Source organism: Syngnathus scovelli, chromosome 1 (genome assembly GCF_024217435.2).
Source record: "Syngnathus scovelli strain Florida chromosome 1, RoL_Ssco_1.2, whole genome shotgun sequence".
Classification (NCBI taxonomy): Eukaryota; Metazoa; Chordata; class Actinopteri; order Syngnathiformes; family Syngnathidae; genus Syngnathus; species Syngnathus scovelli.
This window is the reverse complement of record NC_090847.1, coordinates 25,846,293-25,872,723: the sequence shown is the minus strand read 5'-3', so window position 1 is coordinate 25,872,723 and position 26,431 is coordinate 25,846,293. Positions and strand designations below refer to the sequence as shown.

The 26,431-nt window shown below is 43.5% G+C and overlaps 1 protein-coding gene across 31 annotated transcripts in view; it reads right to left on the bottom strand.

Annotated features, from left to right (window-relative positions):
• Positions 1-26,431, bottom strand: part of LOC125977523 (receptor-type tyrosine-protein phosphatase delta) — a 196,162-nt gene that overhangs the window by 54,461 nt on the left and 115,270 nt on the right. For all 31 annotated transcript variants that reach the window (XM_068651443.1, XM_068651452.1, XM_068651447.1 and 28 more), the window contains exon 10: positions 5,705-5,885. In XM_068651443.1, the coding sequence (XP_068507544.1) occupies positions 5,705-5,798 (94 nt within the window). In that variant the 5' untranslated portion in view covers positions 5,799-5,885. The remainder of the gene's footprint in view (positions 1-5,704; positions 5,886-26,431) is intronic.

Genomic DNA, 26,431 nt, shown 5'->3' with positions numbered 1-26,431 from the left:
AATCATGGTGGTCTTGACTTTTGGATTTGAATCCAATGCATCTTGAGATTGAAAACCTAAAATTCCAACAAAAATAAATCGTTATCTTGGTGGCCTCCATTGGCCAGCAACATCTGAAAATGTCTTTACATGTGCTTTGTCATGATCTGTTGATTGGTTGTCAAAGTCACACTAAAAAGGACATCCTGGTACAAACAACAGTCCTAAAAATACAGAAACAAGAAGGCAGCAAGGGCGTTTTGCCACATCACCGCTTCAGCTTCCTCGCTACCATCTGTGAGCTCTCCTTCTTTGGCATTTTCACAAAGCCCCCCCCCCAACGGTCCTCTTCCATTTCCTTTTGTTTGCTTGCTTTAATTAGCTTATTTTGTGGCGACTAACCTCCCAGCGCTTCATTACGGCGGCCGGTCGCGGTTAAAGCTCCCAACGGGGCCACTGGGCGAGATAAAAAGTTGGGACAAAATATGATAAATGTCACGCACAGGCGTGCGCAATGCAACACAGAGATAGTCTAATGGCTCCGCAGCTCGGGAAGGACGGGGAGAGGCTGTCAAGATGGCGACGTGATAAATCGCACTGGGGTCCCTGTGAGGACTGTGAGCAAGATGAAGAAAAAGCAAAGGATGACCACAAAATGGAGTCTAATTCATTTGGACTCGGTTTCTCCGCTTGACAAATTCAGTGCCGGGGAAGGAAGGGGAAAAAGCGAAGGGGAATTGGTTTTCTTGGAACCATTGCGCTAGCTTCGCGTTGGTCGGAACGCGCGTTGCTTTTGACGAGGCTTTTGCACCTGTTGGATGATTGATGGTAATGGGCTTTCCGACTAGCTACTCGGTGAAATAAGTAGAGCTGTGCCATTCCCGGAAGATCTTGATGCATATATGTGACAACCAAATTTTGAAATGGTTTTAACATTTTGGAATTACAGCTTCCATTTTATGACAATCGTCAACCTGGCTATCATGCTCCACCCACATGCAAAGAGGAAATGTCAAATGTCGACTTAAATTTGATAATGTATAGCAGGGGTGTCAAACTCGTTTTTTTCGCGGGCGGCATTGTAGTCATAGATTCTTTCGGAGGGCCATTATGACCGTCAACCCAAATAAAGGTATGAGCACCTCATATACAGTAAAAGCTACAAAACAAACTGACAAATAACTTGTTTTCAAATCAGTCGAGTAAAAACTGGTCAAATATTTAGAAAAAAAGATATTAAAAGTGAAGACAATTTGCAATTCTAGTAAGGACACACGAATTTGATGCACAATTTGTCTGCGCGGGACACATAAAATGATGTGGCGGGCCGTATTTGGCCCCCGGGCCTCGAGTTTTACACCTATGATATATAGTATTGTAAACACTAGTCATAAATTGTAATTGTTATCCCAATATTTACTAATAATTATTCATAATTAGTAATATAATTACTCGTAATTAGTTGTATATAGTAATGAAGTTCAATTTACCTAGAAAAAAAAGATGAATCATTTCTTGTTGCAAAATTTTGTTCTAGAAAAGTCTTGCAATAGCTCAACGTAGTTAAAATTAAGATAATTACAACACTCATGTACCAAGAAATATGACGCATGCATGCACACTATATTTCCTTAAATGGGCCAAATTTCCCCATTGTGTGACTAATAAAGGTTATCATATAAAATGACACAGTGGGCCAGATTTTGTCCCCGGGCCTTGAGTCTCCCAACTGTGGTTTGGCAAATCATCAAGTTTCACGAGCAAGCTTTGTCCAAAAGTGTTGAGGACTCAAATTCTTTGTGGCTCATATTTGGCAACAGTCATTTATGTCTAAAATTAGCCAAAATTGTCAATTGGCTCGTTATAAAACTGCAAAGCTGTCAGCATTTTCATCATGTGATGATGTCATTTTATACAGGGCGGCCATTTCTAAAGCGGTGCAGCGCTTGGCTCGTAACCAACCGCCTTGAAATTAGCGAGCGGGGGGGGCGACAATGGGATTTCCACTGGAGCAAACGTCGGCGAGATGACGAACGATCTCGGTGGAGTGGCGAGAATTACACCAACGTCGATTTGACCCCGTCGCCCTGCTCTTCTCTAGGTTTAATGCCATTAAGAAGAGCGGCAAACACGCACTGCATATGTGTGTGTTCATGTGGGCTGCTCTTAAAAGAACATACCGAGCGTTCTTAATGTGTGTGTGCGTGTGAAAGGCAATACACTCGAATCAAATTAGCATGCGGGCAAATTAAGCAGAGGGATTTAATTTGAGCTGTTGTAAAAATGCTAATTTCGGTATAGCCCCGAAGCTCATATGCAAATACAACACTACTTTACAATAATTCAGATTAGGCCATGCATGCATAAAACACACACATTACAGCTCGCCGTCATCTGGGGAATAGTGGATCATTAGCCTTCGGACTAGCTGCGAGCTTATCCTGCTGCGCTAACATGTCGTCATCGCGTGCGTTTTGGGAGCTGTGTAGCGTCCTTTGCAAAAACGGAACGGCGCTGAATGATATTTTTGTTGTGTTGTTTTGCTTTCCAAAAGCAAAAAAATATTTTTAAAAAATTACCATGGGTCCATGAGACCCGCTGAAAATTTTTCATATAAATACAGTTGTTTCCTTGTGAATGGTTTTGTATATTAACCATAACATTATGAAATGTTTCAAAAAAAATTTGCTTTTGTTGAAAATTGTTTAAAAAATAATTAATTCCAATTAAATTAAACAAGTAAAATTATGTTGATTTTGTTGAAAATTAAAAAAAAAAATTAATTCCAATTAAATCAAACAAATAAAATTATGTTGACGTTTTTAAATGTGTGTCATGTCATATACATACAATTTTATTTGACTAAAATTTCAATGCAATACTCCTTTGGAGCACCAAATTTTCTTGGTGTGAGGATTTACTTTTAAGCTTACTGCATTTGCAGAAAATAACTCAAATAGTTTTTCGTCCCCGTGCTAATGGACAACTTTTTACTGCAGGCTAGAAAAAAGAGAGGGCTGACACGTTACATAGATTTGCCACTTAAACGTGCTAACGCCCGCGCAGGCTAACGGGAAGCATCGATAGCAATTGACGACTGAGAGAGAGACAAGTGGCGGCCCAATCAATTAAAACACTTTTCTGCTCGCGGTCTGACAGAGTCCACTGTGGCATGTGGTAACTGCCGCTCAAAAAAGGGTTATCTGAGGAAGCAGTAGCACAGAAAAGAAAAAAAGGTCAAAGTAGAATTACAGATTCAAATCTTAATGTAAAAACGTTGACAAAAAATGTCTCCGCGCACCAAAATTAATTCACGATAACAACAGAAATGCACTTTGCCTGTAATGTTTATTCATTTTTTTAATTTACCTGATTACAATAAAATATTTCAATGCTAGAAACTTTCTTTGTTCGGCAGGGACGAGACACCATATTGCTCATAAATCGTGAAAATGTCAAACAATTCTTTTCAATAAAACCCAAATGCCGTTTCTCCCAAATAAAATCCAAATGGTCGCAGTTAATAAAACGAAATGCTATTTCTCCCAAATAAAATCCCTTTTTTTTTGCCCGTTCGCCACTTCTGTCACGATTTGGCCCAAATTTTTTAAATTATGAATTATTGTCCATGCTAAAAAGTTCCTCACTGAACAGATTTCTCACTTTAAAGAATTTCGGTAGCGCGCCAAACAGCCAAGCCTAAGCGTACAGATTTTTTTTCATTTTTTTTTTTTTGACAGCAGCCAAGGCGGAGATTCATCCTTATCCGATTTCCTTGTGATGGTTCAGCAGAAGACACAAAGCGTAAATTTCCCTGCTACGCCGTCCCCTCCTTTCACAGCGGCCAATTACGCACCTCTTTCAAGACGTCGCCAAGCCCAATTTGCCGCACAAATTAAAAATGGGCCGCATTTGATGAAGGAGAAAATGAAACGAATGACACAAAATAAACAATTCCACAATCCTCAAAGACGATTTTTCACTCCATTTTGCGTCATGCTTCACATTTTTTTTACAAGGAACACATTTCCCATTATCTTTAATAGCGATTGTTGATTGGGTGCCGCGACATTCGGCGAGCGGGGCTGGCTCCGAGCATCGGGCCATCTGTTGAGCGGGCCGACTCAGCCGTTTTGGGCTCCCGCGTGCCTCATAGACTACGTCCGGAGCGCCGACAGAGGGCAACGCCGCCCCCACCTCCCCACCCGCCCTCCATCAAGGCGGGCACATTTGAGTACGCGTGACACAAAAGGTAGATAATTATACCTTGAGAGCAACAATGGCATGTCACTCGTGGGAGACGCTCTAAGAGTCTGCTTTCAGAGTCCAATAATTAACCCTGTATGAAAACGCCTCCCACTCGAAAGGGTTTCGGCGCTCTATCGTCATTTTTTTCTTAAATTGAACCAAAGAACATTTGTTTTGAATACCGATGTTTTGCGGTAAACACGGCACAACGACTGTATATTGCCAGATAAAATGACTTCCATCGAAGAGCCGTTTTTTAAAAATTTTTAATTCCCGCCATGCCTTTACTGAATTCCAATATTTGGCGCTCTACGGTAAGAAGCGTTAAAAAAGGATACGTTCGATTAGGACAGCTGTATGTTTTATGTCAGGTCGATGGGAAAAGTTGGGAAAATTGAGCCCATCAATTTCACTTTGCCTGGCTCGCTGCTCTATGACCTTGGGTGAATTGAACCCCTCCCCTCCTACCATCATCATCATCATTTCCCCTCCTCCGTTGCACTCCTCTCCTATTCAGTGATATTCACACTGAGGGGGATTTCAGCGGGTGCAAAGAGAGTGATAAAACTTTTATTCATCCCACTGTGCCTCCTGAAGCTAATGATTCATGGATGCGGGCGAGGGGTTGAGGGGGTGGGTGTCACAGGGCCAGAGCTCAATGAGGTTTGAAAGCTGTTGTCACACATCAACGGGCAGGTGCCTGATGTCGAGAAGCTCCATTCCCGACACTTCTCATCATGACATTCCCCGGCCGGGCTCAGCACTTGTGCTTCACCTGATCGTTTCGCTTTGGCCAGGAGACTTGAGCACATTTTGATGAGACGCTTCACTGGACGGAGATAACTTCCTGCCACTGAATGATGAATTGATATATATGTGCACCGATTTCATTTGTGCAAATACTATCGCATTCAATTATTATTTGGGCCCGAGCAGTAAGTTTGATTTGCACTAAGCTAAAGTTTAGGCAAACAGAACTTCGGTTACTGATACACTTTCAGACGTTTATTGAACGTGTCAAACAGTCACGAATGCAAAAGGACTTGTGAGATGCTGCTGTAGGCCACAGCTCACGCCCAGATTCTCACACTGAAATTTGCAGCGGCCAACCTGACTTCAGATGTCACTTATTGGGCCACACCCCTTTAGGGTGACGTGTAGTCATTGGACTTCATCAGACCTATTTATTTATTTATTACTGTATGCTTTTCATATAGTGCAATGCTCTTTTGGTGGTGTCAAATAGATTGTGGTGTTTTGGGGTTAAGGGATTTCAACAGTGGACACTGACTGCTGTAAATTGAGTTGTGAGCACAGTCGTGCAATGAATGGAACTCGTAAGTTGAGGCGCCACTGCATACTCAACTTGGGCGCTTTGCGGGCAATTTCGTTATGATCCACAGCTGACACAGATGTGCGACGGGCTACGTTGTGGAGGAACCGCGTGTGAAGCGGGAGAGGGAGCGGCTCCACTTACTTTGAGCGTCGGCGAGGTGGACCAGCAGAGCCAGGGCGATGAGCATCAGCGCGGGCCTGGCGCGGCGCATGTTGGGACAGCTTGGCACCAGCATGCTTTGGCAGCCTCGGTGGCGCTGGCTCACAGAGCCCTGTGAGTCAGTCCGCTCTGATTTCTCAGATGCAGGGGATGTAGTCACAGCCTATGCAAGACAGGGGAGGGAGGGGGGCAGAGAGAGAGAGAGAGAGAGAGGAAGTGAATGAAACAAAGCTGTTTGCTCGCCGGGTTTTATCTCTCCCTGCACATTTGTGACATACCCCCGCACGGCCTCGGCTGGAGGTGCCACGGGATAGGAGGAGGCTGACGTGCTCGCGGGCTATGTTCTGACACTTCTCTAAATGGAATAGTCACTCGGCGACGCATGTGTGCGCGGGAGAATGCAAAAGAAGGAGCCGCACGCACATAGATACAAATTCGCTCGCATGTCACTGTTGATTTGGGCTTCCGGGAGACCGAGACAAGCTCGGAAATATATTTTCTCCGTACCGACGGGTGCAAAAGCAGAAGTCACAATTAGAATAAAATAAAATTACCATTATGTACAATCTTGGACTGGCCTTGAACATATACATATTAGCTTTTAAGCTAAGGCGGTCTTTGTTTTTGTCAGTTTCATGCTTCTCTAATATATATAAATGAAAACATATATATTGGTAGGTAAGGTATTAAATTGCTGCTCGTCTACTTCTGGATCTCGCTTTATGTGAAACTAGTGTAGTAGAGTTTCAACGTCCTACAGAGGCAGGCTCCCTCTAGTGGTGCAAGAAGTAATCAATGGCCAGGTACAGTTCAGTTGTATTTAACTGTAGTTTAATAAATTTATGTTTAATTTTTAGGAACTATTTGTTTCTGAAACATTTATTTAGGTACAATTTTTAATTGTTCTGTGAAAATTATTTATAGTTTTTATTTTTTCCACACTGTATTTAAGACTATGGTGATACTTGGAGAGTAAAGTATTGCTTGCAGGAAAAACTTTGAGAAGCACTGCCCAGGTTGCAATGGAGAAACATCTCAAGGACAAGTTTGTCTTTGAAGGATGGAAATTGACTGTCCATTTATCAGTCCCTGACACTTTTTGGTGTTCTATTCATAATGATCACACCCACCAGAAATCACGTAGCAACGTGAAACTGCCAAAATTGTGCTGCTACCGAACCAATTATTAGATAACGCCGTCAGAATAACACAGATGAAACGATTTCAATGGGCCTTTGCAAACCACGCTGGAGTCTCGATTCAAACTTAAATTCATATATGAAGTCAAACAAACTAACTTTGAAAACTCCCCACAGATGCAAAACAAATGTTTTTGCGTGTTTGTGTGGGACTGACTCATTCAAGCTGGACCGACCTCAGTGGAGGTTTGGGCTGACAGACCACAAGGCGTGAGGTACAAGTGCATGTTACGTCCAGGCCACGGCGGTTCACCACTGGCATGTCAGCTTTCGACACGCCAGCTCATCAGCAGTCGCTCCGTTTACTGGTCGAACAAAAATGTGACGAGAGAGCCTCCGTTATGGAAAACATCAACAACCCTCCCTTCTTCTTGTCTTTGGTTGATAGGGATCACAATCACATCGAAGAGGAGCCACGCATACACAGACACACACACACACTCCACCCTTTTCTAATTAACACTGTGCATGTTGTCTGGCTTTGTTTAATAATGCACGATCGCTATCATCCTTTTGAATAGAGGCAGCAGTGAATGGGAACACAATAACACCACCGGGAGAAGAAAGACAACATTGTGCGCGTTTTTTTTGTGTTTTTTTTCTCCCGCTTTCTCTCCGTATTGTCATCGATGTTCGATGAAAAGCATCAGTGGCGGCACCGAGTGTAAAGCTGATTTTTTTTAAAGAGCTCTTCGCACTTTGTCTAGCTTTTATTTTAGTTATTTTTTTAGGGTGCTTTGGTAACTCAAGTGAAGTTATTTGTTATTGTTATATAAATAAAATTCCATAAATGCAAAATATGCAACATGCTAATATTTATACACAGAATTGTATTTAAAAGCTAATATTCCACTATTAATTAGTTTTAATTTGTTCAAAAATGAGTAATTTAATTGGATTTAAAAATTCCTCCATTTTGATTTTGTGTTTTGAGTTCTTAATCAGTCAAACTCATGTAAGTCATTTCAATTAAAGGTGTAAACATTCATAGCGTTAATTAACAACTAATCAATGATCAAATCAATTAGCAACTATTTCGATATTTGGCATACAAGCACCTCTGTAGCCAAGCTACGATAAGCCAAGCTACGATAAGATAAGCTAAAGCAAGCTAAGCTAATCTAAACGATTGCCACACCAGCCAGTTCAAGTCAAGAATGGATGCCAAGAAATAATTTACTTGTCTTTCCTTCCAACACTCGCAAAGAAGGTTTCTTTTATGATGCACTTAGCGTGCCCCCCCCCCCAAACCCCCAGCGAGACGCACCGTAGGAAGCTAATTAGGGCTAATGACCTTTGACAGTGTGATAATTGCTGGAGAGGCACCTGCTGATACTGTGAGACCAGCAGTGTACCATGATATAGGTCAAAGGTCCGGCTCACTCTTTTGCTTTAGGTGCCTCGAACATCATCGGAGTGTTGCTAGCTTGCTTGATTCCATTCTTTTTACATTTTACAATAACAGCGAGGGTGCCCAAAATTTGTTTTCTTTGAAACAAAGCATCAAATGGAACATAAACCACATAAAAACATTAGAAAATGTGTTGTGAGGATCGCAAAAATAGTTGAAATAGGGGCAGAGATATTTTACATTTTTTTTACGCCAGTTATCCACCAGAAGCGGGCAATAAAAACTAAGTATAATTCCTGCAATTTAAACATAGCAGTATTTACTAATACACAATTTAAATGTTGTCTTTTTAATAAGGTGCAGCTTTGTGTCTTCTTTTTAGAACAAAATGAAATTAAATGAATGGAATGAAATAATAAAATAAATAATAAACAAATAAATAATGAAATAATAAAATACCATTATACAAGAAAATAATATAAAAAAACAATTGAACTAAAATTTAAATTAAACAAAACCAGTAACAGTAGATTCTAAAGCTCAAATATTTTCTTTATAGGAACATCAACTAGTAGTAGTCTGACAGGAACACTTCGAAAATTTTAACATTGACTGCGTAATCGCCAGACTCGTCAGAAGCTGAGCAGCACTGTATTTGTTTGCCAAGCATGTTCCACCTCTGTTGCCAACGCTTGTTTTCATTTTTCTCCAGCCTCTCCTTGACTTTTTCGCCACTCTCTCTTTCTCTTCCCTGGCAGCTGTTGGCTTCAGATGGATAGTCCTGAAAAGAGCAGGACCCTGACCTGCCGTGGATTGACTGATGATGCGATGGTGCACTATAGCACACAAGGTTACAGCACTATTAGGTAAGCTTTTGGGACACTGAAGGATTTTCTAAAAAGTATTTCGTCTTTGTCTACATGCTGAAATCACCCGCGCTGACCTTGACGGCTGCAGCTCACGCCTGACGATGTCGAATGATTGGCTTCTACGTTATGTTATAGCTCGTCGCCGCGTTGTATAGGGTCACGCTTGACCTTGCGTGTCAGCATTAGTACGAGCGAGTTTGTGGAGGGTGGGGGAGGGGGGTTACCAAAAACGTTATCATGCAAACAGGCTGCTGCTGGAGGAGTCCATTGTGCCGGGAGCAGAGAGTGTGTCAGGATTGGGATGTGGGGGGGAAATGAGAAAAACGTTAGGAATGGCAGCCAACCTGCAACGACTGGGATTAAATTTACGCTGCATGAACATAGGGGTGAGGGGGGTGGGCAAATCGTGTTACGTATTATGAAGCGAGGAGGAGTGGGGAACAGAGGGGTGCAAATTAAATGAATAAGGGGAGCAACAAGGAGAGGGGGGCGCTAACGAGGCAGCGTGCAAATGCTGCTTGATTTTTTTTGGGCGAAATTAAATTGCAGTACTTAAAATATTCACTAATCAATCATATTTAAAAAACTATGTTCAAATTGACTTGCTAAGAATACCACTAGCAGTTATGTGGGCTCCCTCTAGTGGTGTACCAAAGAATCACTGAATTAAATGATCGGCTTTAAATCCAGAACAAAATATTTGTTAACTATAGCTGAGTTGTATCAATTTAACATTTAATTGTTTTTATTTATACTCAAGTTAATTTTGTATTCAACTGTTATGTGCACCCCTAAAATAACCGTTAAATTGTAATTCCGATTTAAAGTAAGACATCAAATAAAAAAATAAAAAGTGATGCCACTGAGAGTTCACCAGATTCATTCCAGTTGATATTTACTTTAAAACATCTTGGCTGAGGCAACAAGGCTCAATTCTGACTGACGCTTTCAGGTGTGGTCCTGTGGGTTCACCGCCTCCCCCCCTCCCCTCGGCTTCTCCCACATAACAGTACTTGCAGGGTGCATGCACCCATAGCGGTTGCACCGCACGCTTCTGGCACTTGCACATCCACGTCCACTCCCCCCCACTCAAACACAGTAGCGCTCTGTGTCGGGATGAATGATCTCGCTTCCGTGAGGTGGTGCGAGGACGGCGGGGGAGGGAGGGAGGGATGCGGAGCCGAGAGGCCTCCGACCGACAAAAGCAGCGGGACGACGCAGCGGCGTTTAAAACAACTCAACGATGAGGATTAAAAACACTTATTTTTTTCTTTTTGTAAACAATTGAACGCGACTGGTGACATTTTAGTGCTTTTTGAAGTGCGGCCAAGCTGTTTGCTAGGCAAATGGGCTATTGAGGAGTACGCGAAGGAAGCGGCGAGGTGACTCGGGGGCCGAAGCGCTATATTCAGAGGGCAGCAAAATAATTAAAATGCCAAGTGTCTCCCATTATCTAAATGCTAATTTGCCTCGGTGTAGCCTGAGCTCGAATGTTACGCCACATTACGAGTACCGAGGCAACGGCGACGGTTCAAGTTTTTCGTCAATTACACACGCTGCACAATGCTATCGCTTCGCTGAAGGTGATGCGGTGGATGTTTTCGGATTTGGCGTCGGGCTATATTAGGTCAAATTCATATTGGCATGTTTCACCCTTTAAGGAAATAACACTTTATTGTCAAATTTGATCACAAAAAATTGCTCTCCTCTTCCCCCCCCCCCAAAAAAAAAGCAACAATGGATCTATCCAATTGTATCCCATATGGAAATGAAAGGTCCTTATTCCAAATAATTTGTGAACCATTTGACGAATGGGTGAGTGAGGAATGAGTCTCCCTTTGCTACCTCACAAAAAAAAAAAAAAATCAAGCACCTATCCATGTAATGGAACTATTAAATTTTATACTCCAAGAAAATTTAAAACCCTTTCCTAAATAGAATCAGAATAGCTTTGCTGTCATTGTACCACAGAGTGCACCTGTAAAAAAAAATAAAAAATCTCAGCAAACAAGGAGGGGTTGGCAAGTAATAAAAAAGTTGATACTTTTGTTTTTTTTTGTTGCCGAGTTTTCTTTGGACAATCTCAGCCAATTCTGCTGTCCTAAAAATCTGCAGTAAGCCAGAAAAGGTGACGACGTCATAAGAACCCCCCCCCCCCCCCCCCCCCCCGATTTCGATGTTTTGCATGACGATAAGAATCCCGAGTCAACATCCCGAAAGAGCACACGGAGAGCGACGCGAGCGTGAGCTTATCAAAGCCTTTCGCATGGAAATAAATCAGTGGCGGCAACGGAGGCATGAAAATATGATAACAGATATGAGATGCTTATTTGCTGACTACACAGATGCGGGCGCATTTTTTGTTGTTGTGGTCGTCCTTCTATTTTGCCATCGCGATAAGACTGCCAGAGGACATCCTCGCTGGGTGGCACGCCGGCGTTTCACGTCCTTTAAATATTAAGTGCGAAAATATTCTTCACAGTGGCTGTTCTGCTGATTAAGAGATATTTGGGGCTGCCCTTGAAATATTGTTAGCGCTTCAAGGTTCCACCCAAGGCAAAATCAACTCGGGGAGTAGATATATTAGCGGCAAACCTATGGGCGACGTATTTTTGAACGTTTCCCGGAATAGACTGAATCCGTCGAAAAGCGCCGGGTGGAGATTGAAATTCAAATGCCACCGCCATACAAATGTCAGTACGGGGAAATCAAAAACGTTTTGTGTACCCCCCCATTTGACATTTTCAAGAGATTTCATTTCCCTGCATATGTGTAAATGTCAAATTACAACAAGAAAATAGAAAAAAAATTAACATGGGTCCGTAATGCTCGAGTTCAAATTGCGCTGAATTATATTTCCGCCGAAAATAACAACCAAAGAACAACAAAATTCAGACGTTGAAGCCTACTGAATCAATTTCATGGAGACACCCTCCAAAGTCTTGTCAGTCCCCCTCCGGAACACTCACAATCCATGATTAAGGACTATGTTGTCAAGTTTGACGTGGCCTCGCCGGGGGAATCAGCAGCGGCCTTATCATTAAAAGGGGAGGGGAGGGGGAGGAGGCTGCCCGGACCGCCGCTGAGGGGCCTGCCCAAGTGTCATCAAAATGAGATAGGGCCCAGGAGCTTGGGGATTAGGCACTGCATAATTACCTATTTAAAGCTCCTAATTGAGCATTTGCAGGCATATTTTAGGAATCCGTTCACACCCGTCGGTGTGCGAATGTTTGCTGGTGGTCGAAACCTCGAGATTCGACCAATCGGAGAGAAAGAGAGAGTTTGGATATGTTTTTGTTTGCATTTTAGGACTAGCAGCAGAGTGTAACCTTGAATATAAGGGTTAGCTTATTAGCATGCGGATCCCTCGCTTGTGCATTTATTTAGTTATTAGTTTACAAAGCACTTAGGGTGTTTGTCAGAAATGTGCTGATGGCGCTTGGCTTCATGAATTATTTAATGCAGGTAAAAGGTCGCGATTGTGATGAGTCGACTTTTCTTTTGGCAAACACAATGATTCAGTTGTATGACATTTGGTTATTTTGTCTGTGACTGACTGAATCTAAAGGTTTGTATTTTTCGTCATTTTAAAACGTTGGTTAAAGAGATTAATGAACGGGGATGTTAGCCAGGATGACCAAAGTGAAACAAAAGTAATATAAAATATACTGTGAAAATGATTGCGACGGTCGTCGTGAGAGCCGCGACACGAGGGGCCCCCGTGGTCTTTTGTCACTGAAAACATTTTGAATGGCAACAACAATTAGAGCAGAATGATAACTCCGGATAGTTTCCCAATGACCCAATGTGTCCCACTTTCTGCACACGAGCGTACGAGGGATCACCGAGGACGTTGGCTTGTCTTGATTGCATTGCTAGCTAAAAGACCGGTGGCGGCGCTTTCTCCAGGGGGCTGGTGGCTGGGTAGACACCAGCTGCTATCTGAGAGAGATAAACTGTCCGGCCCCGGGGGGGGGACATACAGCCACCTCGGTCCGGAATGCTGAAGATGCTTATGGCTGGAATGCCATAAAAATACCCCCCATAGATAGGGTAGAGGGCATTTTAGGGTTTCGGCTCAATTGTCGGTGCGAAGCTAGCATCTTTGAAGGGACCAACTCATTGTACTCCGACAAGGAGCGATCTAAGTCTCTGAAGAAGTTTTACTCGTATAGCATGTTGGTCACACTTCCTATGCAGAAATCAATCCCCTAACATCGATGCCAAGAGTTGCCCATGAAATCTCCCTTTGACTGATTATTCCATAATTTATGAGGCCTTAGCTTTGCAAATAATTCATCCTCTTGACTGTGCTTATGCAATCTGTCACACCAACATGACCACGTTTTAACCCCCCCTTCCAAAGTGGAATAGACAGGAACACGCTGATTGTTCCGCTGCCTTTTTATTGTTGCTTCTTCCGCAGTGATGGTACGACGACAGCGGCTCTGGCACGCTGAATAAAAAAGCTAATTCGATAGCTTCTGTGGTTCTGGCAGCCTCGATGGGTGCAAAGCCAACAAACGGGATGCCTAATGGTAAAGTCCTCTCCGGCCCCATTCGGCCCCGTTGACATCACCGAAAGGACAACGGAAAGGGAGGAGGGGGTGTCTCGGGAGGAGTGGCCTCAGCACGCTGCAGAATAGAAGTTCATCTTTATGTAATTATCTCGGGGGCCGTTACGCCGAGCCGGGTAGCCGAGTGTTTATTGCGGCCCGGTCGCCATTCACTTTACGAGCATCCTCTCGCGCACACCCATGCGGATGATTAACATTCACACGGCGACGCACACAAAACCCTTATGAGGCCCAAGTGCCATAACAGCCCAATGAAATATATTCAGATTAGAAAGGTGTCGCATTACTCTCCAGTCAGATGATAAATACCCGGTTAGCGCCGTCATTAATCTTGTACGCCCCCTTACTCATTTGGGGGAGCAGTGCGGTGAACGAATGTTGCGTTGCGGATTTCTTTGTGGCTCCGGGTCAAGAGAGTTTGACCCGGCGCTTCTCGTTCTTGTCCGGTCTTTGTTAGCGCAACATTCGATCGCTAAAAGCGTTATTGATGTTTATGCTAGCTCTCCAGCTTTCCGATGAATCTGGAAAATGTCCCTGGGCAAAAAATATTCACGAGGTGTTTTGCTGATTGATTGAATGCCCGCCGTTGACGACTCGGCTATTTTTGTCCGATGAGATTACGGAGATAAAGTCGGTCTCCCGTCGATGCGCGGCGGGACGACAACTGGGTAGGTTTCATCCTTCCCAAGGACCTCTGAGCTTTACCTTGTGTAAGCAGAGCTGATATAAACTATCGTTTTTCATTGCAAGGTGTCTGATTAGCTCTAAAGGGGGTCATAAAAAGTGGATGCCATTGTTTGGGACAACGCTTGTTAAACCGGGGCGATGAAAAACGACCCCGTGCATGCCTTGGAATATAAAATGATAGAAGGTATAATCAAGCAGACATTCCAGGGCCAAATTGTCACGCTCACACAGTTATCTTGTGTTGAGCCAATTGTGATACCACAGTTTTATGGAATCTCTCAGTCGCCCCCGATTGCTCCGCGCTCCATAAAATGCCGGCGAGTGGATCGGGGCTTCTATAATGATGGCCCGGGACAGGAATAAACTTGTTTTACTGCCGCAAACAGAATGATGTGACCTGGAAAGGTTGTATTTTTTGCCGGGATAATGACTATATTTTAGAGTCGGGCCTCGGTGTGAACTTTAATTACTTGTCTGGGGCCACTGAGCTACACTGGTCTCGAGTACTTAGTAATAAAGTCCATATTGGTAGCCTGTTTATTAAACCCAATGTGAATGTCTGGTAAGATCATCTTTGTAAACAACATCTCACCTCTGTTTGGACTTATTCAGCGGATGTGCCGATTGTAATACTCTCGGAAAACTTATAATCGCTGTAGCAATCACGACTCATGATATGCAAATATCGGACAGAACGCGGTACATCATGGATCCTGAGCGTAAAAGCAATTCATCGGTAAAGCCGCGGCGTATCTTGAGTCGTGCAAGTATTGCCGCCCCCTCCCACCCTCCGTATTTGTGAGATCCCAACTTGTCACAGTAAATGTCATCACAGCCAATATTGGCACGGACTCAAAGTGGTAATGAAAGATAAATCTAATATAATACAGTTTGAGATCTCTGGACGCCACCGGCTCTCTTGTAAAGCACTTCTCGGCAGGCCGAGAAGCTTTTGTGTGATGTTGGTGGAAATAAAAAGGAAGTAGAAGAGGAGGATTTGTAGAAAGGCGTGCCCGCTGACTCTCGTATTATCCCGCCGTACATCCCTGATCATTTTCAGTCGATGTGTCTCGCTGTGCCTGTTGCCGTTCATTTTGACATGAGGCCACAGGCATGCAGACTAACAGCTGGGAAAATCTGCGCCCTGCCGTACTGCCCTTGCACTCCTCCTCACGCCACCCACTCTTTCTTCCCCTCGTCGGCCTAGCGGGGTCGATGCGCCGGCGGCTAATAAAAGCGGCGACTCTTGACTGCGAACAGCTGGGGCCCTGTGATCCTTCTCCGCCGAGCTTTTTTCTGACACTCGGCGCCGAGAGAATTGGGATAAATTCGCGGGAGCAAAACGACACGCGTCGAGCGGTGAAACAGATGAATCTTTGGCTCTTCACAGTGGCTTAACCAGCAAATCGATACAAAGTGTTTGAGATCTAAACACGGGAGGATTCCAACTCTGTAGTTCATTTGTTTCGATCATGTGACATGAGCGCTGAGATCGCGAGGGACTGGTGTGCGTTTCTACAAAACATTCAAGAAATAAATTTAAGCCTTGAGAGGTTGTTGTTTTTCAAGGTTTGGCCTTGGTACTAGCAAATTCTTTTGGTCGATTCCATTGCCTTCGACTTTGTGGGAAAAGCTTGGGGAAGGCCCTTGACTGTTCCAAAGTGTGGTCCGCAAAATTATGGGTGGAGTCTGTTGTGGACAAAGTGGACTGGCACTCACTGAACATTGACGTAAAACACCAGATTCCCACAGACACCCGCAGATATCTTGTGGAGAGTCTTCCCCGAAGCGTGGAAACAAGCAATCCCTAAAAATAAAGTCCCGAAGAACCTTCATTACCTCCGACACTTAATTCTTTGGTTGAGACATGCTAAGAAATGTTCATTTCCTTGACATGGGTAAATAAAAATCAAAACATGTTCCCTAGTTTTACAAATGATGACCCGTACAATGATTGTAAAACCAAGTTTCGTACCCAACCGTGATTTCTGGTGTACGGTTACACCGTCACAAAATTCTATTGGTCATATGGGGACGCTTTAGAAGATCCACTAGAGCAAAGGCTGTTGGGAATGGATATCCCAGGCTTGGTGCTGATTCCAAATGCAGAGCAGGGGGGGGGTTGCTGAGAATATGCCAGACCAAAATAGCTGCGCATATGACCCCGTCATGCCTGACCTACACTCTCTTATCATACTGTTGGAAATCGTTTATTATTGTGCGTGTGTGTGTGTTGTACAAAGAACCCAGATGCTCCCAGCTGGCTATTGCCCAGTGAGGCTAAAACACCTAATTAGCCTGCACATTCACGTGCAACATCCCAACCGCTGCCCCCCCCCCCTGAAGCAGTCTTGTTTTTTCATAGATGCAACATATGTCCCCAAATTCATGTATTATACAGACCGCACATGCCGATAGCTACAAGAACAACTCCGCGAGGGAGGCTGCGGGTGGGCATGGTATAAAACAAAGCAATGCGGCAAATGGAACCAAATTGTTGATTTGGATCTGAGTGGTGACTCAGTAAGTTAAAAGACAACGTGGGAGTGGATCTTCGACAAATTGCTGGAAACCGTTTACTGAGGCTTTTCTAATAAGCATAGCAGAAAAGCCAAAGAAAAAAACAAAAATGACATCTGAGGAAGGACGCCGTAATGCGTGGCGATACGCGGGCCAAGGCTGAAACAGAGTAAAAGATAAAGGTCATACTTGTCCGTATAAGGGGAGGGGGGGGAATGGCGTAGACAGATGTCAACAGCGATAAGCATCTGGCGTGACGAGCTCCAACTCAGCTATCGCTTACTACTCGGAGCCTGGGGGCCGTGCGCTGCCAAGACGGCGCTCACGCCTCTCTGTGACGATCAGTGCCTCCGGAGGTTGTGCAAAATGGCCGCCGCCTTGCCAGCACATTATAACGCGTCACTGACTTGGCTTTTTTTTTTTTTTTCTTCCCTCAAAGGAAGTGCCATCTGTGAGTGACAGCGGGACCTCGGCCATTTATTTCGAAGGCAGTAAACAAACGGGCTTCTTTGAGGAGGGGTTGCTATTATGTTAGCCGTCACGAGCGATATGAAACGGTGTGATGTATATCATTTAGCCATCTCCATTTATCTCAAGGAATCTCTCATCTAAGCATCACTCGAGGGAGAATAAATCCTTATTTTCGCATTTGATAGCCGGTCGGACACAAATCCAATACCCAGGAGAGTGCTCGGTCCTGCTTTAAGCATAACTGCTCACCAGATCAAAAAAATAGAAGATCGATAGCAAGCCATTTACTATCATACTCGGTGCTCATTGATGATCTGTCGAGCCATTTGTTTCGCAGTCTGAACGACAGAGCGAAAAATCATTTTCCAAAGAACTTTCCCTGCATCCAAAACAAATAATGGCTAACTTAGTAAATAGCAAATCAATAGAGTGTGCTTTATTGAGCTCACATGCTTGACTCGATTCTGGCACCTGGCCCATTTTCCGCTCTGTTCCCTCTGCTTTGTGTCAAAATGGCAAAAACACACAGACTTGATGTGATGTTGGATGTTTGACACCAAGGCGGTTTTTCTTTCTTTGGGACACCGAGAGGCTCAGCTCGACGGGATCATATGTTTCCAGACAAGCCAAACACTAGACCGATTCAACCGATGTCTATTCAGACGCTCGGATTGGAATAGAAGCATCCGGCACCCTCCGATAGCGCGTCAATGGGCCAGCGGTTTCCCCAGAAGGTTGGCAGTCCCACGTCCGCCCCGGTTCCACCCCGCTGTTTGACTCAAAGAGTCTGAGTCAAATCACCGCAAAAATAACTTTGGAACTCAAATCCTTTCATGACTGAATCCTGCTGAGACACAGCTTGTCTTTGGTAAACAACGTCCTACCTTTGTATTCTTGACAGTGACTTAAAAAAAAAGAGGACCAGACGTGTAGTGTTTGGAGTCGTGCTTTGATTCAGGGGGTAGAAATATACTCTCAATTTGTCCGCCATGGCTGCAACGGCTGTTCCGAGTTGGCCTTGATATCGCAGGGTCACATAAAAGTGCAGGGGAGCGTAACAAGAAATGCAGTACTTGCAAGTCCCCAGTCCGGGGTATGATCTACCTCTAGTGCCAAATAAGCTGGTCAACATTGGTTTTGTATTTGTTCAAACGGCAGACTTTAATCCACCTGGATCAAACTGGTATCTCGAACAATGCCCTGTGGCTCACCGTTTTTTTTTTTTTTTGAGACTTCCGTGAAGTTCCTGCCAGCTCCAGTCTCAAATCCCGAGATTTAAGACCCCGTACCCTTAATAGGACCCGATCAAGAATCGGTTGCAGCGTTTAAGAACCGCGCTAGTAGGCCACAACCCCCGTGTGTCGCCTGCAACCCGTCGTGGAAAGGGTATTGATTCCCTATAAACTCATTAAGATCTAAGAGGAGTTCCTTCTTTGCTGTCAAAGCAAGAGGCGGGCAGTCGGAGTGCTTTGACCTTTTGAACTCACTTTTGTAGGCCACTTGAACCATTGAATGGAGCACAATTGCTGGAGAGAACATCTTGACTGAGAGATCTTTGCATATCGGGAAGAAGCTAAGTTTAGTTGTATTGTAATATAAGCAAACGGTACTTGAGTTTATCGCTAGTTCGGTAAACACTATTTTGAGTTGCATTTCATTTCGTCGTAATTTCCTCCAAGTTGGCGGACATGTCTATGATTACCTGTCAAGGCAATGACCCGTTTTTGCACCCGCCACTTTTGAGCCTATACAGACGGACAAGACTTGAGTTATCGTAGCATTAATAAGATGGCCCAACGGCAGGCGTTATCGTTCTCCAAACGTCGCGGTGGCCGGCGGGTAAAAATGGGCTGAAACGTGTCAGCGTGCGGTTAATCGAAAATAATGGCCGGCAATTTATAGATGCCGTCCTGGCTGGTACTGGATGTACTGATGCGGGAGATGGAATTTTAATGTGTGCGTTCCATCACTTGGGGAGTAGATAATTCGGGCAGTAGCCAAACAGCACATGAATCCAAGAAGGTTATCATATGGCACTAAGACTGAACAACATGGGACAAATTTAAAAAAACATGTTGCATTGTTTGGCAGCCATCTGATTTCACCAGTGGCTACGGAAATAATGAAATACAGAGGTAGGATCTCATGAGGGATGGAAATGAAGGCCACCTTCTGTGTTGGTAAGGCCCAAGGGGTCTAGGGTATGGGAGGGGCAGAGTGAGGGGAGGGAGATGTATGTCTTTTAATCTCTATCCCCTCGAACTGATCTCCCTGGGTGTTAAACAGTTGAAATAGTTCCACATGGTCCAGATGCTTAACAGTCCCTCGGTGCTTTGTGGGGCTGATTAAAGACCGACGGCACATTCAAACACACACACACGCACACAAATATCGCTGCCTCTCCGATGCCAATTCAACTGAAAGTTATGTGGACATGTCTACTTCTTGGATTCATGTGAAGAGCTGCTAGATTCATATTTAATATGCAGTTAATGGTGATTTTATTTTCTAAATAATTTCCAGGAATTAATTACGACTCAGCTACTGGTTTGGTACATGTAAGAAAACATGAGCATTGTTTTCCAAAGTAAAAGCAGATGGAAACATTTTAGGTTAAACAGCAGCTTTAAATGATCACTCAGTTTTAGTTGTTGATTAATTGCTGCACAAAATCCCAGCGCTGGGTTAAAAGTGGCGGATTCACCACCAAAAAGTAGCAAGCATGTTCATCGTTGCTTGTATTTTATTGTAATTTAAAAAATTCTATTTAAAATCCAATCTCGAAGCACTGAGTGAAACATTTTATCCAGTTTTTTTTTTTTTGGAACCGCATACTGCACGAATGGGCAAAGTCTGTTTGCAGGAATTGGACCCTTACTTGTCTTAATTGCATTCTATCAGCCAAAGAGAAAAAAAAATCCTTCCATATTGCATGGCAAGCAGCAAAAAATCCATTTGTGCACCAATATGTTGAGGAAATATGATTGAATGATTGATTGTCCGACCTGAATTAGCAACCGATGCTCCAAAAAATCCACGGTAGCCACTCGCTAGCTTGAGATTGCTGGATGGAGCAGGTAAAGTCAATGTCGAGATCTCCGAGAACGAGCTAAGCGGGTAGATTTGACTCATCAGCTATGCTTAGAGCTTCTGATCTTCTGTAAGTTAAAATATAGAAATTACAGAGCGGCTCTGACTCATGTTCATCGTCTCTGTTAAGCATTTTAATAGACTCCATCATTAAGCTCAGACTGTATTGTTGGCGTCCTCGGCTCGGAGCGCAAACACCCAATAACCTCCTTAAGGGTTTTAAGAGGGCCAAATCAGCTGCCATGCAATTTTCTTTTCAGGCGCTCGCTTGCCTTTCACTTCCTGACGTCAACGGCGTTAATGAAGACGGCGTCGCTTGGCGTCGTTACCGGGTTCCGCACAGCCGCTCTAAAGATTTTATTTCGGCGCTTCCCCCAGCTTGCTTTATTTCACGACGCCTTAATGAGAGTCGTTTGGAATAATAGGCTCCCATTGAACGGTGGCATCTGCATCCAGCTTTAAACGAGTGAACTAATTTCCAAAGATAATCGCCTCTCCCGCCGAGTTACTTTTTGGCGGAGATGCAGTCGATTTTTTTTACGCAACAAATTTAACGATGTCAGAAATTACCTTGACGGAAGCTGGAACATTTGTTTTAGATTGTGGGATAAGCTATCAGACTCATAGCTGTAAAATAATAATTACCACATTGATGTTAAAATAATTTCAGGGGTTTTGACCAAAAATTGGATTTATTGCGCGATAACAATGCGACTAGTTTCATGGTGATCAGAGTTGACCCACATTTTTTTTTTGTTCGACTGCTACCAAATTTGAACCACACATCCTATACTGATGGACAATGACGAATAGCAAAGATTTTTTTTTTGTATTTCGCACAGCTTGTATGGTGTCAAATGGCAGCAAATCGTCATCAAACAGGAATCCAACAAGTTGAAATTTCAGCCCCTAAATCCAATTCCTGTAGGAACATGAATTTTTGCTGATGTCTCTCATGAAGACCCACAAAAAAAGCCTAAAGAAGCCATGTGTGAAAGCCATTTTGTTTTGAAGCCACCATTTTAGGCTTATTTTAGCCAAATAGATTTTGCTTCAAAATATCAAACTCCTAAACCAGATTTTGTCATTTGAATATGATGACTTTCCCTATAACCGTAAATTAACACATTTTAATCATAGAACGCCTTTTGATACTTTCAATTCAGTTTTCACGGAAATACGATTCGAGATCAAAACTCCACCAACATTAAAACACTCAACCCTCCTTCATCTGTGCCTACAGGAGGCTTGCCATCAGCTCCATTAGCATCGCAAATAATCAGCCAAACTTTCATCCACACTTTGACTAATTGCTTGAAATATTCACACACAAAAAAAACTACAAACAGAAAAAAAAAAGAGAGAGATGCCTGGGTAATGATGCCCGCTGGGATTTCGACCGTCTTTTGGCTCTGATGTGTGTGTGTGTGTGTTATGAATGACGACAGAGTAGCTGTGGTGTCATGCGGCCGCTACAGATGGCAGATATAAGAAGAATAAAGGACAGGAAAGGAAGAAATGCACAAACAAGGTAAACGCAAACATTAGGTTGAGCGTAATGCGGGATTTTGGAGGTTAATTCCCCGCGCCGGCATTACGGATGTTGGCAGCGAGGCAACAACATGGCCGACAGCTTAGCTCGTCACAATGGACGGTCAGGAGGGTTTTCCAAATGACTGCGGAGGCTTTTTAAGATGGGATGAGATGACGGGAGGGAAAAGTCAAACTTGAGTGTGTGTCGTATTGTTTTCACAACACAACTTTGGAGAATTGCTCACGCGGAAAACCAGGCCACAATGACAAAGCTTGAGGCACGTTTACGGCATAATCCATCATACTTTGCATATATTTTAAAATAAACTGAGGCAATTGACTCATTTCGCTGTTGACATGTTTCGGACTGTAAATGCCACTGGCGTCAAATTTAAAAAAAAATATCGTATTCCTTCCCAACTTGCACGTGACGCCTGTCCGCCCACATTCCCGATGTCAGTCGGCAACTTTATCCCCAAGTCAGTTGTTGCCTCAGGCCTCGGCACAACTTTAGCAACCTCGCGTTCCTAATCCCACGTACAGACTCTCCCTTTAGTCGGTCGGACGTGCCGGTGTCCGGTTACCGTGGCACTCACGGAATGTGTCTTCGGAATCGGCGATTAAGGGGAAGACTTGCAAAGACAGTAGGTAGGAAAGTCCGTACGGAATACCGTTGAACCGAGGCCAACTGTACATTTACGTTCCATGACCTCACGAGATATCTTTTTTCGGCATGAGCTTTAACGAGGCGCAACCCAAGTGCGCGTCTAAAAAAAACGAGGCGCTATCTTTAACCATCAGCTATAGGAATGCGGGGCTCCCAATATAGTTCAGCGCAAAAAGCTAAATAATTGAAAGAGAGTGTCCTTTGGAAACCAAAGATGACACACTGGCACACTATAAATTCGGTGGGCGTTGGGTCGGGCACTAAATGGAAACCGCTGTTGTCCCGGCGTGATGCAACCCGATGAAACGTCTCCTAAAATATAAGCGAAGCAGGAGAAAGCAAACCGGCCCGATATCGCAGGCGTTCCCACTTAAAAGGCATTTTAGACTCAATACAGAGGAGTGATTCGTTTCCCGATTCCAGGTCTTGGGAAGTTTCAACAGTGCCAGTTACATTAACGTCTATTAGCTGCTCATTTCTTTCCCACGCAGAAAGGGCTTCTGGAGTACCTCCCGGGAGGGGGGTGGGTGGGGTGGGGGCAACCATGGGCTTGCCAAATACATGCATGAAATTCCAGGGAGCAGACTTCGGCCCCCCAACCAAGCCAGAGTCGAAATAACTAATGAGCAACAAAGCCTTCGAGACCTGTTTGGATGAGTTCAAGCCCTCGACTGCATTATACACTAAATGAAATGAGCCGGGTTCCGGTTTCAAGGTAGACAGGACCGCTGGACCAGAACGATATCGTTTCGAGTATGTTGTGATTTCCGATTAGATTTTGATTCTTTGGGTTGTTTTGATTCAATGTTGATCTGAATGTTTTCATATTAATTCTACCCATTTTTTAATTTGATAGGTTGAAATGTTAATGACAAAAAGATGCGGTATGTAACCTCGCAGGTATGTATGTATCGATTTTTCAGCGCTTTGGGGAGAATTTTTTAGGTTTAACTATCATTATTGTTTTTTTATGGCGACATCTGTTCCAAACCCTTTTGAATAGCAAATTCGCACACGTTCCTGTCCAAAATCCAAATTCCTGTTCCCTTTTTATCTCGCAAAAGTATAATAGCCAAGTGTCCCGATACTTTTGCCCACATAGTGTTCTGTTGGGTGAGTCGCGGCTTTAGGTCAGAAAGAAAGGTGACCGCAGCCATTTTCCAGCTCCTTTCTCCTCAACCCTTCCCAGCACAGCCACCGCCACATGCCCGCTTCCAAATGGCAGTTATTATACCGGACACAAAAAGTCATTTTAGTTCCGCCTGGCTTCTTCAAAGCAGCGCTCTATAATTGCAGATTGAGTGGAGGGGGGAACATGCTTGGCTTACATCGACTCCTGACAGTGCGCCAATGCAGGAATGCAAAATTAGAGCAGCAAATGAAGAAGAATGGGGAACAATCTACAATATGTCGTTCCGAATTCCGCCGAGTTTATTTTGCATCCATTTCGCAAGCCGCCACGGGCATACAATGCGCCGAAAATCTAGCGGACGACTCAACTTGGATGTTCTGGATGCGCAGTTTTTGTAGAACTGTATGGAGCTCATTTGAGTAGCATTAGCTTGTAGCATTAGCTTGTAGCATTGCGTCATTAAAGCTGGAGATCTTCAATATGTGCACCTTCTGTCAGACTTTCAAAGTACTGAAAGCGCTCTGGGGTTTCATTTGCCATTCCTTAGATTATTATATAAGAGACACAAGCACAGTGACAAAGTGGGAGGAGATTTGGTAAGACGCGGGGAAGCAAAATGATGATTTAACGTGGTCCAACAAGCTTGACAAACTGACAGACAGCTGAGGTGATTTTGTTTGGGCGCAAAGATGATTTCTCCAACCCCAGGGCGACTTGAGAGGAAAAATAAATAAATTTGAAAAAGCTAGCATGCTAGCGTTCCCTGATAACTAATGAGTCATTCCTTGGTTTCTCTCAAGCTAGCCAAAATTGAAGATCGTTCTGCGGCGCTCAGTGATATCAGGTCATACAATTGTGGGTGAATGAGTTTGATGCGGACGAATTTTGCTGACTCCAAACCAACATGAAGCGATTAAAAAAAAAAAAAAAAAAAAGCCACTTCGGAATAGTTAATGTACTCAAGAACGTTGTAGAAGAAATTATATCAAATAAGCGGACAAAATAAAACAGTCACAATTTCCGTGTTTTTTTTTTTTGTGATTCCAGTCTTATGAACAGCATGTATATAAAGTTATAACACATTGTCTGAAATAATAAAATTAATTAATTAATATATAAATTATTAAAAAACAGACCTGATGTTACAAAAGCCTACAAAAAATATACAATTAAAATTATGCCTAATAAAATCAAATATAATGAAGAAAAATTATGCTTAAAATAACGAGGCCCATAGTCACAAAATATCTCAATTTTTGTTCAAAAGAAAGATAAAAAAAAAAATCATCGCAGTCTTGTCAAAATCATGCATCGCCAACGTTATCGTCATACCCCAATAATGCAAGTGCATACATAAAATAAAATCGATCGCAATTCAATACAAATCAAGCAAGCCTGATATCAGCAATTGTCTTTTTAAAGAAAAATACACATACACTCTTCCTATTGGGCACTTTATGAGGTCAGCCCAAGGTTGAGGGCAAGTTCTTCCCCACCAAACTCATCCGAGCGCTCCTTCTTTAAGGACTTCACTTTCTGCACTGGGCTGCACAAAAGTGCTCTTCATCCAAGTCTTGAATGATTCATGAATTTGTTTTTCCGTGACTAACGACAACAAATCACGTGCCTTACCGACGTGACAAAAATGTTGGCGGTTAGCAGGATCACGTCCCCTCCCGAAACCGCTGCATCGTCTGCGGGCTTAACATATAAACCACGTGTGGCGGCAGATTTAAAAAACAGAACATCTGAAAGACATAAAACCTCGCTCCAACATTCCTGCTTCATTTTCTCCAGACACCATATGAGCTCACCAGCTCTTCAAAACACTTTTCTTTTTTTGGGGTGGGGGGGGGGGTGTTCACGTCATACCATTTTTTTGGCTTAAACACAAACGTCTAAGAAGTGCCCCCTAGTGGCCCCGAAAGTGCACAGCTCACTTTCGGCTCGGGACCGCTGCCACTAAAGTCAATTTGAAATGATGACAAACCTAAAATAGCACGCTAAGAATAACGCATACATCTCAGGAGAATTGCCAAGTTGTCAAAAATAGTCGTTATGAGTTGGCATTTGACCCCCAGCTACGAGCTGCGCTCGATAACAATAAATATTTGGGGACTTCAACGCGCGGCTTTTTATAAGACATTTTTAAAAGCAGTTTGAAAGGATGGTTTTGGCACATATCTTCAATTTCTAAGAGCGCACTTGCAACTTGCACTCAAAGTTCACCTTAAATACGTAACCATGAAGTTGTAAATGATTCATTTCGCGATATCGAAAGGTCAATACACACAAATGTGATTGCGTAGATAGTGTCAACAAGAAAAACAATCTCACAAATTTACAAGTGGAATGAATGACATTTGGATACTTTTGGAGAAATAAATCAAATAAAAAAAAAAAAAGCAGCAATGAAAATTACAAGCGGGGGACTATTAGAAAAAAAACGGGGTGCCCCTAAATGCATCAGCGGGCCAGTCAGTCAAAGCATGTTTTGCGGGTGACAGCTGAGCGCACCTGAAATCACTGCGGCAGCGCAGCTGTCTCGCACACACGCACGCACAGACACACACGCGCAAGCACTCTTCTTACCTTATCAGCATTTTTGCAATC